This window comes from Cydia fagiglandana, chromosome 2 (assembly GCF_963556715.1).
Source record: "Cydia fagiglandana chromosome 2, ilCydFagi1.1, whole genome shotgun sequence".
In the NCBI taxonomy this organism is placed as follows: domain Eukaryota; kingdom Metazoa; phylum Arthropoda; class Insecta; order Lepidoptera; family Tortricidae; genus Cydia; species Cydia fagiglandana.
In genome coordinates, this window is record NC_085933.1 from 7,279,659 (window position 1) to 7,294,991 (window position 15,333).

At 36.7% G+C, this 15,333-nt stretch overlaps 1 protein-coding gene across 4 annotated transcripts in view; it reads right to left on the reverse strand.

The window, feature by feature from the left end:
* Positions 1-805: 805 nt before the first annotated feature.
* Positions 806-15,333, reverse strand: part of LOC134674791 (homeobox protein abdominal-A homolog) — a 57,391-nt gene continuing 42,863 nt past the window's right edge. For all 4 annotated transcript variants that reach the window (XM_063532955.1, XM_063532936.1, XM_063532944.1 and 1 more), the window contains exon 3: positions 806-3,583. In XM_063532955.1, the coding sequence (XP_063389025.1) occupies positions 3,192-3,583 (392 nt within the window). In that variant the 3' untranslated portion in view covers positions 806-3,191. The remainder of the gene's footprint in view (positions 3,584-15,333) is intronic.

Below are 15,333 nucleotides of genomic sequence, written 5' to 3' on the forward strand. Positions count from 1 at the left end.
TAAAACAATTACAAACGGAATAAACGCAAACGTTAACGGCTTAGAAAATGCAACAATTTAATTCGTATACACACGTTGTCTAGCTCAATAACTTTTCAGTGGGCCCTGTATGGTCGCATTTTTATAGTTGGGGATAAGACTTCAATACTCTTCTGACAAGTATGTATTTAAGCACGAAAGTGAAATATGTTATTCTTATTAGCTACAAGACAAGACAGTAGCCACATCCAGCCAGGAACATGCCTGCTCAGGACTAGCCGGCATACCAGGGGACGAAATTTTGAGGGGAGTGACACGCTCTGGGATGGGGAGGGATAGTTATAATCAGCCGGCTATGCAGTCTACAGCCAATATTGGAAGGTAACCATAAAACCGCGACCATAATAGACATGCAGTGTGTACTTACGTCCGGTCTGATGAATTATGCGTGCATTCTAATAGTAGTTAGACCAATATAACCGACAGATAAACAATGGACTCTTTCTGTCACTGGACTGCGTTGACTTTGGAATATTTTGGCGAAATCTAAGTTCACTTTCACGGTAGCACCACATAACATAGATTAACCAATTGCGTATCTGTCTTTGTACTAGATTGATGACTGCCCTTGCACTATGCGAACAATACCAAATAATTTCAAGCGCTTTTAATCGTTACTAACCATCAGATATCTAAGATATTTATTACCTATGCATTATAATTTATAAAGCCTACTTATACCGAAGTTACTTAAGTACATTTTGTTCGATTTTCATTCTCGATTTTTAGTTTAGAATGAGATAAAGTTCTATTACTAACGACAACCTTATACGAAGACTATGGGTTATTTACGGTTAAAGGATATTTGTAATTATTGCACGAAGGTCCACAGGTTGATTCTAAGAAAACTTTTTAACGAAAAGACAACGATCCTTGTAAAATGTCAATCTTTATGGCGTTTCGTTAAAATTGGCCTCCTTTATCAGCCTGATGACATCAACGCATTTAATGCAATCTAAAAATATAATCAAATATTTTACAATAGCTATGTTAATGACTGACCTCCGCACGGTTACTTTGTTCCAGTCTACAAGAAACTATTGGAATAACCTTTGAAATGTACTTATATTAAGGGGTGGTAATCCAACTGAATCCTTATAGTTCGTATTTTTCTGTCACACCGTGGACAAAATAAATAATACACCAACTTTGATTTTTGTTCGCTTAAAATAATATGTTTTACAATTTAAGATGTCGTATAATTAATATTTCACTTAATACTTTGTAGGGAATAAACGCTAAAATGGACTCCATGCAACCACGTATATCGCGTCGCTGCATGAAAAATCTCCTTTTAAAGAATCATGTTAGAAAAATAACAATTTTGAGAATTTATTTCAGGTAGGTTGAGTAGAAATGTTTTCTAATTTGACCGATAACTTAACAGATAAGCTAAATATGCGTCTCTCCCGTGTCGCAGAACTTACACCTACTTACCGACGACTTATCTTGTGCTAATGATATCACGACATATACTCGTAATCTGTAACTGCTATAGCTACAGATATACAACTTCCCCAATAATACAAGTGGACAGATATTGCGAGATGATCTATCAAAAATTTTGATAAGCGAAGAATTCAAATCCATACAGTTATTTATTCACTATTTTTCTTTTTATTCTACCCTGACATTTAATTTACGTATATGGTGACTATCAACACTAAATTTTTAATCTAATTTTGTTCGGATTACGTATTGAAGTTTACAGATATTTTGATACATGAGGTTTCGCAAAAATAAAAGCAAGTGAGAAGGGAGTGGTGAGAATAGCTATAAATTATTTTAAATATATTTTGGCACAATACGAAATTGTAAATTAAAAGTGAAATACAAGCGGTTTTAAAAGATGGTTAATTAATGGAATTGTGAGCTTCTTTTTGTGTTTGCTAGGTAAATATTTTTTTTTGAAATAAGTAAAAATACTGTTGTCGGATAATGTTAAATAGCGCGTGTAGATATTACTCTAGATACAGGTTTATCAATAATTCATACAAAGTCGGACCTATTATTTATCTATGTATTATACACTTATTCTACTCCACTTTTAAAATTACGTGTAAAATTTTATATTTAGTCACATTATTGTTACCTATTTATTATATGCTTCATCGTTACGTATATAATTTTGAACATCAGATAATTCCTGATTGTGGACAACACTTTGAAAGTCATTTTTATTTGTTCGTTAATTTGGTTTACCTTTATTTTGAGTATATGGACAAGGAATTTTTCGACTATATTTATCAAAAAATACAGCCTAATTCGAATCAATATCAGGTCCGAAGACAAAACACAAACACATAACGTTAGTATCAACTAATGACGAAGACCTATTTGCAATTGTACTTCGATACGTATTTTGTTACTAAATATTTATTTTACCTTCTCATGGAATTAATAATGAAGGTATATACAATAAAGAGTGAAGATATATGTACTATTGTAAACAATATAGGCAATAGGTATGACCAAGCAGCAGTTGTAGCACTATATACCTATAAACATAAAGTCAAATAAACAACAATTTATGATCCTAACTACTGGTGTGAATCACAACTGGACAAAAACTAAAAGGACAACCCTTTTGAAATCAATTGATAAATATAACAAATATTACAATTATTAAAAAAAATGTGACCGACAAAACATAACAGTCCACTGAGAGCGGACAAATAATAAAATATACATCAAAATGTACAGAATATATCTATTAATAAAAAAATATAACATAATGGATTATAGTAAGTGGTAGCAATAAATACTATGAGATTCACAGATTTAAAATCTTAACTAACAATACCGATCATCGCCCTGGCTCCGTGTAAACCTTAGAGCGATTTTGTTAATTTAGTAAAATATTATTGCAATACAATGTGTGGTTATGGCAACAAAATAAATGCTTAAAGCACATCACCAGCCTGTCCACGACGCGCCGCCCGGGGCCCCGGGGCCCGCGGCCGCCTCCGCACTAAAGGAACATATACAGAGTCACACGCCTCCACAACGAGGCGACTTAATCAGCCGCAAAACATAAAAACTAGTGGATACGAAACGACTAACGTAGTCCGCCGTCCTTAAGACGCACTCGCATTCATGTATTCACACTATTATGATACAGAATCAGTCAGGATTTGCTAGCAAGGGACGCCTTACGTCGGGACCTTGTTCACTTTGAGGAGGTCGCCGGAGCCCTTGTCGAGGGGCATCTTCATGGGGTCGTGGTGGTGCGTGACGTGGTGTCCGTGGTGCTCGAGCTTGGCCTGCTTCTCTTGCTGCTGTTGCTTCATGCGATCCTGCTCCTCACGCTCGCGGCGCGCCTGCTCGTTGATCTCCTTAACTGCGCGGAGCTCTTTCTTTAGCTTCATGCGTCGGTTCTGGAACCAGATCTTGATCTGCCGCTCTGTGAGGCAGAGCGCGTGCGCGATCTCTATCCTGCGCCGGCGCGTCAGGTAGTGGTTGAAGTGGAATTCCTTTTCTAGCTCTAACGTTTGGAACCTCGTGTAGGTCTGTCGGCCCCGCCGTCGTGGACAACCGTTTGGCCCTGAAAAGAACAAAAAAAAATGTTACATACCTTGATTACATATTCATATAAAACACAATCGCAATTGCATTTAAAGGATCACCTCAAGCCGTGCTGATAACAACAACTGCACTTGAGGATGAGGAATAGCCATAAAATTTCACTTTATACCATCTCAGATTTTAATGGCTCATTAATAGATATTTTATTGCAGCACTAAAGTTAATTTTAGAGCTATCGGCTACTGTGACCGACCGCAATGTAGATCAAATATTAAAGTTTAACAGGCAGAGAAATAGGTAATAAATGACAAACGGTTCGACGCTAACGCTAAAATGGGAGCTGACCGTTAAACGGCGCTGCCGAGACGCGAGGTAACAAAACCCAATTTGAGTAAAGCAAAAAGTAACGGAAAGGGTTAAGAACAAATGGACCATAAATGGACAATAGTGTTCCCTAAAAAGGACGGTAAAGAAGGGTTGCGCAACTTTCTAATGCATTGTAAGGTGTTCTTTTAGTCGATTCGAGGAATCCGTGAAAGTCAACCCTAGTCATAAATCTGGCCGGCCAGAAACACACCGAAGTAGTAATCCTTATCCACGATTAAATTTCATCTTATTAATTCTCACGTAGCCGGGGCTACATAGACAGGTAAATGTTCTCACAAAGGTTGGCCGGACTGGTTTTCGAGTCAGATAATAAATAAGACAAGATAAATGGTCGTCCCGTCGTGTATTAAATTAATAGCGGGCCGACATTCTCCGGGAATGTGTTGTAGCGGCGCTGCTGCCCTCTACCTGCGCGTAGCGGAGAATAAATGAACGACTCGCGGACAACAACTATCAATTTAATTAATTACGTTTAGATTAAGAAAATGTATTTCCGCGGCTAGAGACGTGTTTAAAACTAAGTGACGAAGATTAGACATCATAGAATTGGCCATTAAAACGTTTTCTACATTTTTTTTACGTAAATAAGCTCTTAACACATTTTTGACCTTCTGATTTCTATAATTACTTTTAGGTGATTTACCTACTGACTTTATTGACCGTTTGCGAGAAACAGTAGATCTGACATTAAGTTAAATATATTCAGTGTTGAAAACTTCGCGTAAATTAGAAAGATAAATGCCGTAGGTACAGTTCTTTGTTTAAACTGCTAAAAAGATTAGGAGCAGGATAAGTAACCGTCCTTCCATAACCAAAACTTTGTTGTAAAAACTGTAAAAAGGTTGCTCACCGACTTTACATTGTAGACATGCAACTCACCTCATAATGCTTAAAATTTTCAAACTGGGCACGTAATTAAAAAATGTGCAAGTGCGTATAAATCATGCGACTCGCCCAAACTCGGCTACCACATTTACATGTGCCGTAAATTACCCAAACTGCATTTTTACGGCCGTAATAACATTTACGGTCCTCGCTTACTTCAACAAAAACTTAAAAACTGTTTAAAATGTCATAAATAGAAAATGGGATAATTATATAAGTGTGGTTAGACGAGCACAAATAGCCAAACGCACGCGCGCGAGAGAGATAGAAAAAGCCATTCTAATTTTAAAAAGCAAAGATGGAACCCAAAACACGAGCTATTAAAATGTAAGGTCGTAAGTGATGACCGTTGACGTATGAGCGGCATCATTCCGGTTTACGCGGTAGGGTCTAAATCTGTGTGCGACGGAGGGCGAGTTGGGCCGTTTGATGGGGGTCGGTGATATGTTAGCGAGGCAGGTTGGGCACCCCTCGGTCGCCATGGCAACGGTAAGGAACCTCCCGTCAGCTGGCTTCCATTATTCTCCACCGTATTGTTGTCGGGGTGGTTTGTTGTAGTTACGAATACCTGCACACGCTCTTTTTTAATGGGAACTTTTTCCCATAGCCGATAGAGATCGGATTGAACAGGATACAATATGTTTGCCTTATTTGCATTTGCCTCATTCCGAATCTGATTAACGTTTTTTGTGCAAACAATAGGTGTTTTATATAGACGCTTTGTTTTTTATTTGAGTAATTTAGTGTACGAGGCGGCAATTATTTGTGGCAACGGATTTAAACGAAAAAGTATGTTAAGGCGTAAACACAATATATCTGGGGGAACGACGCGCATTAATAAGAGCGGCATTGTCGATGTCCGGACGACACGGGCATGCCGGCTCTCGCTCTCGGTCCTATCCCGTCTTACAGCTGCCTTTTTGTCATGTCTTCTACTTATTTTTTGGGGTATTCTAGAAAATATGCCGAATAATTGAAACAAGCAAAACTACAGTCTAAAATTGGGGAAAACATCATAAAAAATTCAATTTTTAAATTTGTAAAGGTATAATTAAAATAGTTCCTAATAAGTTAATAAAAAAGTGTTTTTAAAAGCACTCTTTACACACATTGAGTAGCGGCTCGATTCGGAAAATGAATTAGATCTCTACTAGACCTCAACAAGTTACGATATGGATAATTTAAAGATATTTGTAAGATAGACATGTAAAATTTGACGTTTCCGCGATTCTGGAGGTCCTCTTGAACGATTTCGACAAGTTATGACTTAGATATCCAAGTCACATCTAGTCGATATCTAATGTAAATCTAGTTGATCTCTATATCGTCTCTAGATCTTGTGATTATCTCGTTTCCCGAATACACGTGTAGGTAGTATAAAACTAAAGAACGTATTTATTTGGATAGCCAAAGGACATATCTGCTGACTGTGTATGTCAGAGTCAGACGATACATACATATAGCCAAGTAAATACGTCTACGCAAACACCACCGTGGCAATACGACTTGGCTCGCTTTTATCTCAGATATAAATCTCCCAGAAAGCCGCTACCTTATTTATTATTTTATTTAACTCGGCCCACCTTTGTACGAACCTGTTTCTTGTCGCTTGATTAATGGTGCCGGATCGCTAAGGGTCCGATACAAATAAATAATACTGAAGTTCGGTCCAGTAAGAGCGTTATTTATAGTAGGCTTAACATTAAGGGTGGTTTAGAGAAAATTATGAAAACCATTCTATAACAAAGTAAATTAATTAGAGTTTCATTAGACGCACCCGTAAGTAATGCCGACGTTAATCTAAATATACCTAACGCCGGCGCGACCGGCGAGGTGACATACAAACGGTTGTTTAAGACAATAGATTCTCATACGGCCTAATAATTCGTCGAAATTAAGCCCCGAATTGTATTAGGTATCAATTTAAGGCGCATTAAAGCGTCAAAGGGTTCCATAATTCCTGTGTTGGCGAACGGTTTATGGGCCATAACTCGCGAATTGTCGTAAATAGTCGGCTGTGTTCGGTCGCGCTCGGGACTCCATCTTAAAATAGTTCGTGCGCTTTCGGAAAACGGGATTAACGATAAAGGTTACATTTGGATGTCAACTGTAGCTTTACTGTTGAGTGTTGCCAACATAACTGTGTCTGTCGAGTTACTTGTTATAATAAGGGCTCATTCAGACGATGCGAGAACTCGCATGCGAGTTTCATTACATTGCGGGTTTTGATCGGTCGGTTGAATTGGACGTAACTAACAGTCCGCAGTGTAACTAAAATCGCATGCGAGTTCGTATCCCGATTTCATATTTTTTAAATCCTTATGGAGGCACATGGTACCAAATAAATTGGACTACAAAGTAATTTTAGGTAATTAATGAAAACACACGTAGGAATGTTCCGGTGACTAATAAGTATAATAATGTATAAATACCTAATATACGAACCTATATAGACATTGCAATCTTTGTTTAAAATACCTTCAATATCTTAGTGCGATTTTCTTTGTGCCAAAAGGCCCAATCAACATTCCTCAGATAACGCGTGAAGTAGCATTAAATACATTAAAGCTTTTAAAGGGCCACTTAACTGGATTTAAAATAACTTATTGTATTTAAAGAAAATAAATTCAACACTATGTCGTAAGGGAATCATCTTTTCACGTGTTTAAAATTACTGTAATGTTTATATTAAACATTATTTCAACTATTTCATTTTAATGCCAGTAACGGGACCCCATCGCGTTAGAGGTAATTAATATGAGATTTATTCCAAGTGCATGTTATCTTGGGAGGAGAAAGTTTTTTGAACAAGATTTATAGTTTTGGGTTGTTGCTTAACAATTTTGGTGCAATAAATTGTCTTTATTTGCATTCTTTGTGTCATTAATTTTCGGTCAATCATAGGAAATTTCGACTCTATATTCCAGGATTTTTTTTTTACATGTAGTTGATGTAGTATATATGTAAATATTTTTCAAGAAAAGTCGATTACTTAATTTCAACCGGGATGCGAATTCTGCCGCCAGTTACTTTGCACTTACTACTCCTCTACTTATACAAGTAGAAAAATAAAACATGTAGTCTTAATCTACACACACCTCTTAAGCTCGCTTGGCCAACTACCTATGTGTTGGATAACTCGAGTCGTTTGAGTCCTCTGCGTTAACAGTAACACTCTACTCAGTTTTTAGGGTTCCGCACCCAAAGGGTAAAACGGGACCCTATTACTAAGACTTCGCTGTCCGTCCGTCCGTCTGTCACCAGGCTGTATCTCACGAACCGTGATACCTAGACAGTTGAAATTTTCACAGATGATGTATTTCTGTTGCCGCTATAACAACAAATACTAAAAACAGAATAAAATAAAGATTTAAATGGGGCTCCCATACAACAAACGTGATTTTTGACCAAAGTTAAGCAACGTCGGGAGTGGTCAGTACTTGGATGGGTGACCGATTTTTTTTAGTTTTTTTTTTAGACTCAGACTCTATAAAAACCAGTCGAGTTATTAAATTGTAGACTCAAAATACTCGAGTTCCTACCAACACTAAAACTACTTACATAGCTGCAAAGCGCGCGTAGCCGCATGAAAGGAACCTGGCTAATATTTCACGGGCTCGTTAGGTCGGTAAGGACTTTTTTGCTCACTCACGCGCAAGTTAAATCACCACAATGTTGTTCTGTGCTCGCTAAAGGACATTGGCATTGGTCAGGGTTGGCACATGTGTTGGTTCCGAATGTGTCATTGTCGTAACGGTTGTTACGTGTTCGATGATCGCTTTAAAATTATTTGACTGAAGTTCCGGCGATACCTATTTATTATTTGCTTAAACATGTCATTACTTATTTTAATCTGATATTTATAGCAAAGTTTTTATCTTATCTTATCTTATCATAAAGATAAGATTGTTTAAATATTAAATTCAGGCTCATAAAGCAATCATCTGCCTTGCACGTAGGTATTCGTATAGAATTTAGAATCGTAGGTAATTAAGAAGAATAACTATTATGCTATAGGTACTTTAGGGTTTTTCCTGAAGGACTAGGTATAACCGCCCTGTATTACAATTAGGTTCTTACCTAAATATGGTAAACATCAGGTGATTATAGACCCCTATTATAGCTACTAACGACGTTGGCCTATATTTCTGTATTAAAGTCACCACTGCACTGACTTTGGAGAAAGGCCGACAGTATAGTTAACCTCATCGAACTCACAGATGGAACAGAAAACCTACCTAACCTACACTATTATATACTTTAGAGTTGTCCTATAATATAACAGCTGTTATGACATATTTTCCTAGGTGTAGGTATGTTCAACCGACAAAGGAATTACATCGAAACTTAGTAAGATTTCCATGATTTTTCATACACAGTTAGGACGTGTAATTATCCGGTAGTCACTGGTTTGACAACCCTAGAGTTCGTTCAGCACATTGGAGAGTTGAAGTGAAACGATCTTTGATCCCGCGCGGCAACTGACGTCACGATTTATTCGTCCCGAGTAAGTACACTCATCCGTGGCTGCATGACTGTAATGTAGGCCGGGATTAGGTATATTTAACTGTCGCTTATTCAGAGCTTAGGTTAACTAAGGATCAGTTGCACCAATTCGTCTGTCAACGTTAAAGCTTCTGCTAAATTTTAATATTTTAACTACTAGGTATCACTTTTAGTAGTAGTAGTAAACTCTTTATTGTACAAAAAGACATATTAAAAATGACATACAATTAGTAAGAAGTACAAAAGCCAACTTATCCCTTTGAAGGATCTCTTCCAGTTAACCTTTGAGTAGATGAGAGGAGAGATTAAAAAGAGGGTGACAAATGCAGCAAAATGTACAACAAGGTACCAGAAAGATAAAGGATATAAATATATACAAAATTTATAGGATAAACATACATATATTACTCAAAAAGGAATGGGGAAAATACACTAAAAATTGGAAAGAATTAGAACGATATAAAGTAAGTACTTACTTACTATTACTTACTTATTAGTACTTGGTACTTTTTTGACGTTTACTTAGTTTTTTAAGGATTAACCATCATATAATTTAGTACAAAATGGCGAATGTGTAGATATTTGAACTATTAAATATTAGTTAAATGCTTTCCTATTAAATTACCAAGAGCTATTATTGTTGAATTAGGTATATATACTTCCAGTTTTTCAAAAACCGTCACCTTGCAGGTTCATACAATACACATTGAATACACGTCTCATATGTCAAACTAAATACAATAATAAATAATCCAATCATAATAATACTCCTTGTATAACAGCCATCAAAGATAACATTAACTATACATAAAGACCTATATTTTAAGAACAGTGTAACACTGAAGATTGTACATTTATTACTGGCAATAAAACGCTATTTATTATATACAAGCCTATACTTTGTGCATATAAAGGTAGTTGTTATTGAAATTGATGACTTTATATGAGATAAAGAGGTTAAAGGATATCGTTGACGACACATCTGCGGGTTTGGAAGAGGAATGGCGTATGTGGATATTGCTATATACTCGAAATGTGGTACTTTGGTTATAAGATCACGAATAATGCTTGGTTTAATTAGCCTCAATGTTTCCATTATATATACAAAATATACCTACATATAATGACCTTACATAATATAAAGGTTAGTAGTATCTGTCATCTACATGATGGCGATATAAGTAGGTACCTACCTACTTAGTTTTAATTGCAGGGAGGGTAAATTACCCCAACATTGGCCTAAATTGTGGTTGTTGCTTACTTTCGTAGGACAGCCTATATTGCTGCCTTAAAACAAGGTTGAAGGTACGTAAATATAATCATTGGAGGAGATCGACTTTGTTATTAGGTAAATACACCTTAAGTAGCTTAGAAGTGTTTTTTATTTGACTTACAGGAAATTTCTGATTGCTAGCAGGTAAATGATTACTTGCTAACTTTTATCTTACTGCTCTAAGGCAATATCGTTTGTCAACCTTAAACTATTTAAGTAATAATGATTAAAGTTTGTATTTACTTCGTCATATCGATGAGTAAATACAGGATTGTCATTAAAGTTTTAAATCTATTTTAAATATTTACAAAATTGTATACAATTGAGTACTTCAGATTAATTTAGCAATAAAATAAAAGATTTAATTTCCCATCCCAATAAGAGAAGATATGGTAAAGTCAAATAAGAAATGTAAAAGCTTTTCAGTCATTTGGCGTGTTGCCAAAATACGTTGCCAAATGCATGGTTTAAGAAAAATGCCACCATATATGTCTCACAGTAGAAATACAGCATCTTTAAAGTAAGCGAAGCAAAGATATGACAGAAGGTCATTTGCTAATGAAAATTTTAGAAAAGGGACATTACTAAACTCTGTAAGAAGAGAAATATTTATACTATTTATAGTAATTTCTAACACAATGTGCCTACTGGTTTTATTCGGCTATTTTTATCTATGTCCCTATTTTGAATTATATGATATGTATATAGGTGTACCTACTTGTGTTTTATTCTTATCATATCTGAAACTCAATAAATCCCAGTAAAACTGTTTTATTTTGTCCAAATATCGTAAAAACTATCTCTCGAGAAAACGGAACGGAAGAGTTTTAAAACTGGAAAGTTCTCAGGTAGGTGGATTTGTTTGTTAAGGGAAATCTATTTGAAAACACCTTTATTCTTTCCCTCCTCTATTTTCTTTCGCTAACATTGTAACAAATTCTTGATTTTTGTTAAGAATTTTGTTTTTGTACCTATAGTACCTGTAGATAAATTCCATAGTTTAACTCCATTTAGCGTTAGACAGGTAATGATGTTTGTAAAGAAATATTTACAGGTACTATTATATGTATAGGTAGGTGGTGTATGTCGCTTCTAGTTCAATCTTCGAATGTAGTTCCTTACTAATGAGTTCCATTTAATAGAATTGTATTGATTTTAAGGATCGAAAACTTGATAAATATAGTAAAGTAATACTCAGAACAATATATGTATATTAGGTACCTAAATTCTAAAACTTAGCAAAACTCGTAGAAATTTTCTACATACATACTTCTTCTACTTACTTTACAACAGCATGTAAACCCGGTGTAAACTCCCTACAAAACCATTTCTCACAACAGATTTATCTCAAAAACCATGTATCACAGTTGCAAAGCGTTCTCGGTAGCAGGGACTGGTTCCGTATGCAAGCCAGCCCGTCACTCGCATTCATACTGAATGAGCAATGAACCTTGCCAGACCGGCCAAAAGACATCTAAATGAACCAAACTTGCTACACGACACGGGTCAAGTCACACTGGCCAGGCTGGCCAAAGCATGAACTCTTTGCAATCTCCAGCAAGCAATTACATCCCTAACACTGAAGGATTTTGGATCTAGAATCGCGTGATGTTAGAAATGATGCTACTTATGATAATGCTATCGACCGATGGCATCAGGATGCATTGCGGGACGCAACTTCGGCGGCGCCAATTATACGCAGTAATAGTTAGTTTTCTAGCATATAGATATAAATGTAAGTATACTTAACGTAGAATATATGATGACGATTAAGTTTAATATCCGTCCGTATTGAGATCAAACCGATATCATATGTTGAGTTCCTATTCACGACTATAGGTACCTAAGCCCTATTCATCCGCAACGTATTTGCAGTAAAATGCTACTATAATGTGCCACAATAGTGCCACACCCGTGTTTAATTAACAAACATAACCATCAACTTAATGAAAATGAATCACGAAACTAATTTAAAAGACAAACAAGAGTTCGCGACACAAAACAAACAGCAGCCCTCGGTAGTAAATATACGTCTATTAGGTATATTATATAGCCTTCAGGAGTGATATTACAGTCGCTTACCAAGTAAGGGCGAGTCACAGCTCTAGAGAACTAGTTTAAGTATTTTCGTTTACACGAAGTTGGTATAAATCTTTATAAAGAATTGTTATAAAGAGTACGGCTACCATCAGTTTGGCATTGACATAAACGCTATCGTGAACGTAATTTACTTTCTATATATCTCTTTCGCACTAATATGTCAGTACGAGCGAGATGCATAGAAAGTAAATTACGTTCACGATAGCGTTTATGTCAATGCCAAACTGATGGTAGCCGTAGAGGTCACGCTACACCAGTACTTTCTTAAACTAGATTATACTAGCGCGACCAATAGTATTGAGGATTTTGGTCGCTATTAGAAGCATACATACTCGTATATGTATGTAGGTAGTTAGCTAGCGCCAGTGCGTCCAAACAACGAATCCCAGAGGGCGTAATTATACAAAGTCTGCAGCGGATGTGCATTCACCGCGCCGCCCCAAAAGGAACGGCGCAACTGTTACTAGACTCATGCGGAAATGCACTCTAAACTATTAGCATTGAGTCCTTTTACCAAAGAACGGAAAAGCGAATTTTCAGCGAGGATTTTCCCATTTAATCCACGTCTGAAATACATACGTTAGCGACACAAATAAATAAGTGCAGTCTGCCGCCCACTGCGCCGGGATTAATTCACTCGCCTCTGATGTTTTAATCAAGCTAAATATAAACTCGGATTAAAAGAATTCGTTTTGCTTTATATGCTAGTTTCCGTGTCGATGTAGCGCTTTGATATCTAAGGTTTCTTTGAGATAGATGCCGACCAATGTTCTAAGAATGCTTGTGTCAGCTGTTTTAGGCAACAATGTTCCAAAAATAATTGCTGATGTTACACTTTTTTCTTAGTCAGTATTTATGTTAGAGGCCCACGTGTTAATACTAAAACAGGATGTTTAAAACTTCAAATTACCGCGCTAAGTACGCACTTCATTTCCTATTATTATTTTTGAGTATTCGTGTAGTAGATAAGCTCGCGGCGTCGGCGCTCGCGGGGCTTAGAAAGCGTTATTTTGATAATATATTAATGTGAAGTGGTCGTACATTCCCATGGCGAGAGGAGAGGCCGTTTTATTTTTGAAAATGACTCCATCAGTCACAGATAACGTTCCTGAGGCGTCACAAAAAAACTGTTATTGTACGTATCGTGTGTCACGTACCGGTTTGGAGTAACTAAATATTGTTCAGTTGAAGTTAGTGGATACTCCCGTGACTTTATCGCTTGTAGCCGCCGAGGGGATAGTTAATTTATAGATATCTGGGAGATTACACCGGAAAAATCTTCCAGTAAGATAAAGCGAGGAATAGAGCTCTTAAAATAAATTTATTTCCGAATAGCACAGAACCCGACAAATATTTAAGATACTAATGCGTTGATATAAGAGGTAGGTGGCATTATTATGAAAATATAAATAACGTTACGGTGCTTATTAGTAAGAAAAATCTATCCAACAAATCAGCTTTAACTCTTTGAACTTAGAAAAAACGTCTCACAAAAACGCGACACTGAACCGCCCACGTAAATTTAGAAAATGTACGCCGTCATTGTTGGTGTATAATTAATTGTGAAATTATCATCTCATAACTGCCAAGGCTGGTGTAAAAATCTTAGGCACTGTCCAATGAATCACAGTAATGTAGATAATGCCGGTTTATTCTCGCGTTTATAGAGCATAAAATTTAAAATGCAGTATCGTAAGTAAGCGCTGGGTGCGGTACGTACTGGTCGCACAATAAAAGAGCTTTTAAAAACATCAGCTATCTCGCCAGCCATTCAGTCGGTCGTGTTACGCGTTGTTTTGAAAGCGCATAGAACGATTACGATTACGTTTCCGACGAACCGTCGACTTCAAGTTACCTACGTATCGTCATTCGAATCTCGCGCTCGGATGTTTGGTCCGAAACGGCCGTTCATTAGCATTTTATGAGTGATACGAGCGATAATGGTGTAATAAGACGCATCGAGCGGTCATACGACGTGATAGACGCCCGGCCTGCTGGCACACAGCGCTCTTATGGCCCATACTCATTCAGATCAACGCATTCCCATTCACTCGATGGCTCTTATTGTACATTTCAGATGTTCCGATGCTTTGAGCGACGGTTTTGTATTGTTTTATGGGTTCAGTAAGCACTTTACGACAGCAATCGATATTACTAAGCTGTTTCAACTCGAACGGCAGTATAAAACATTTATTGTTTAGTTTCATCATGACCGGTTTTGATTCTTGGCACACATTATCTCTAGATATCAAATTTTGCCTATATTTATATAAATAAAAGTATTTATTCCTACGTAAATACTTCTGCGTCGTTATTGCTTCATCGGATCGTAACAGAAACATAAATGAAACATTAAAATGGTTTTATGACACATTTCGTTAACGAGTTACCTTGTCATCTCTTCCCAAACAAGAAGATCGTTAAACTTGCCTTCACTTCGCACCTCTTACTTCCTTTGGATATAAAAAAAAACCGGATGGTTTCAATTCAAAGGAATTGCATATCCGGTGCTAACATGATTGAGACTACAAGATTTGGTCTTAGCAATAAAAATTAGTCATATTGTGGGAGTGTCTAATCAACGAGGGGAAACCTTGCATGTGGAAGAGAAAAAACCT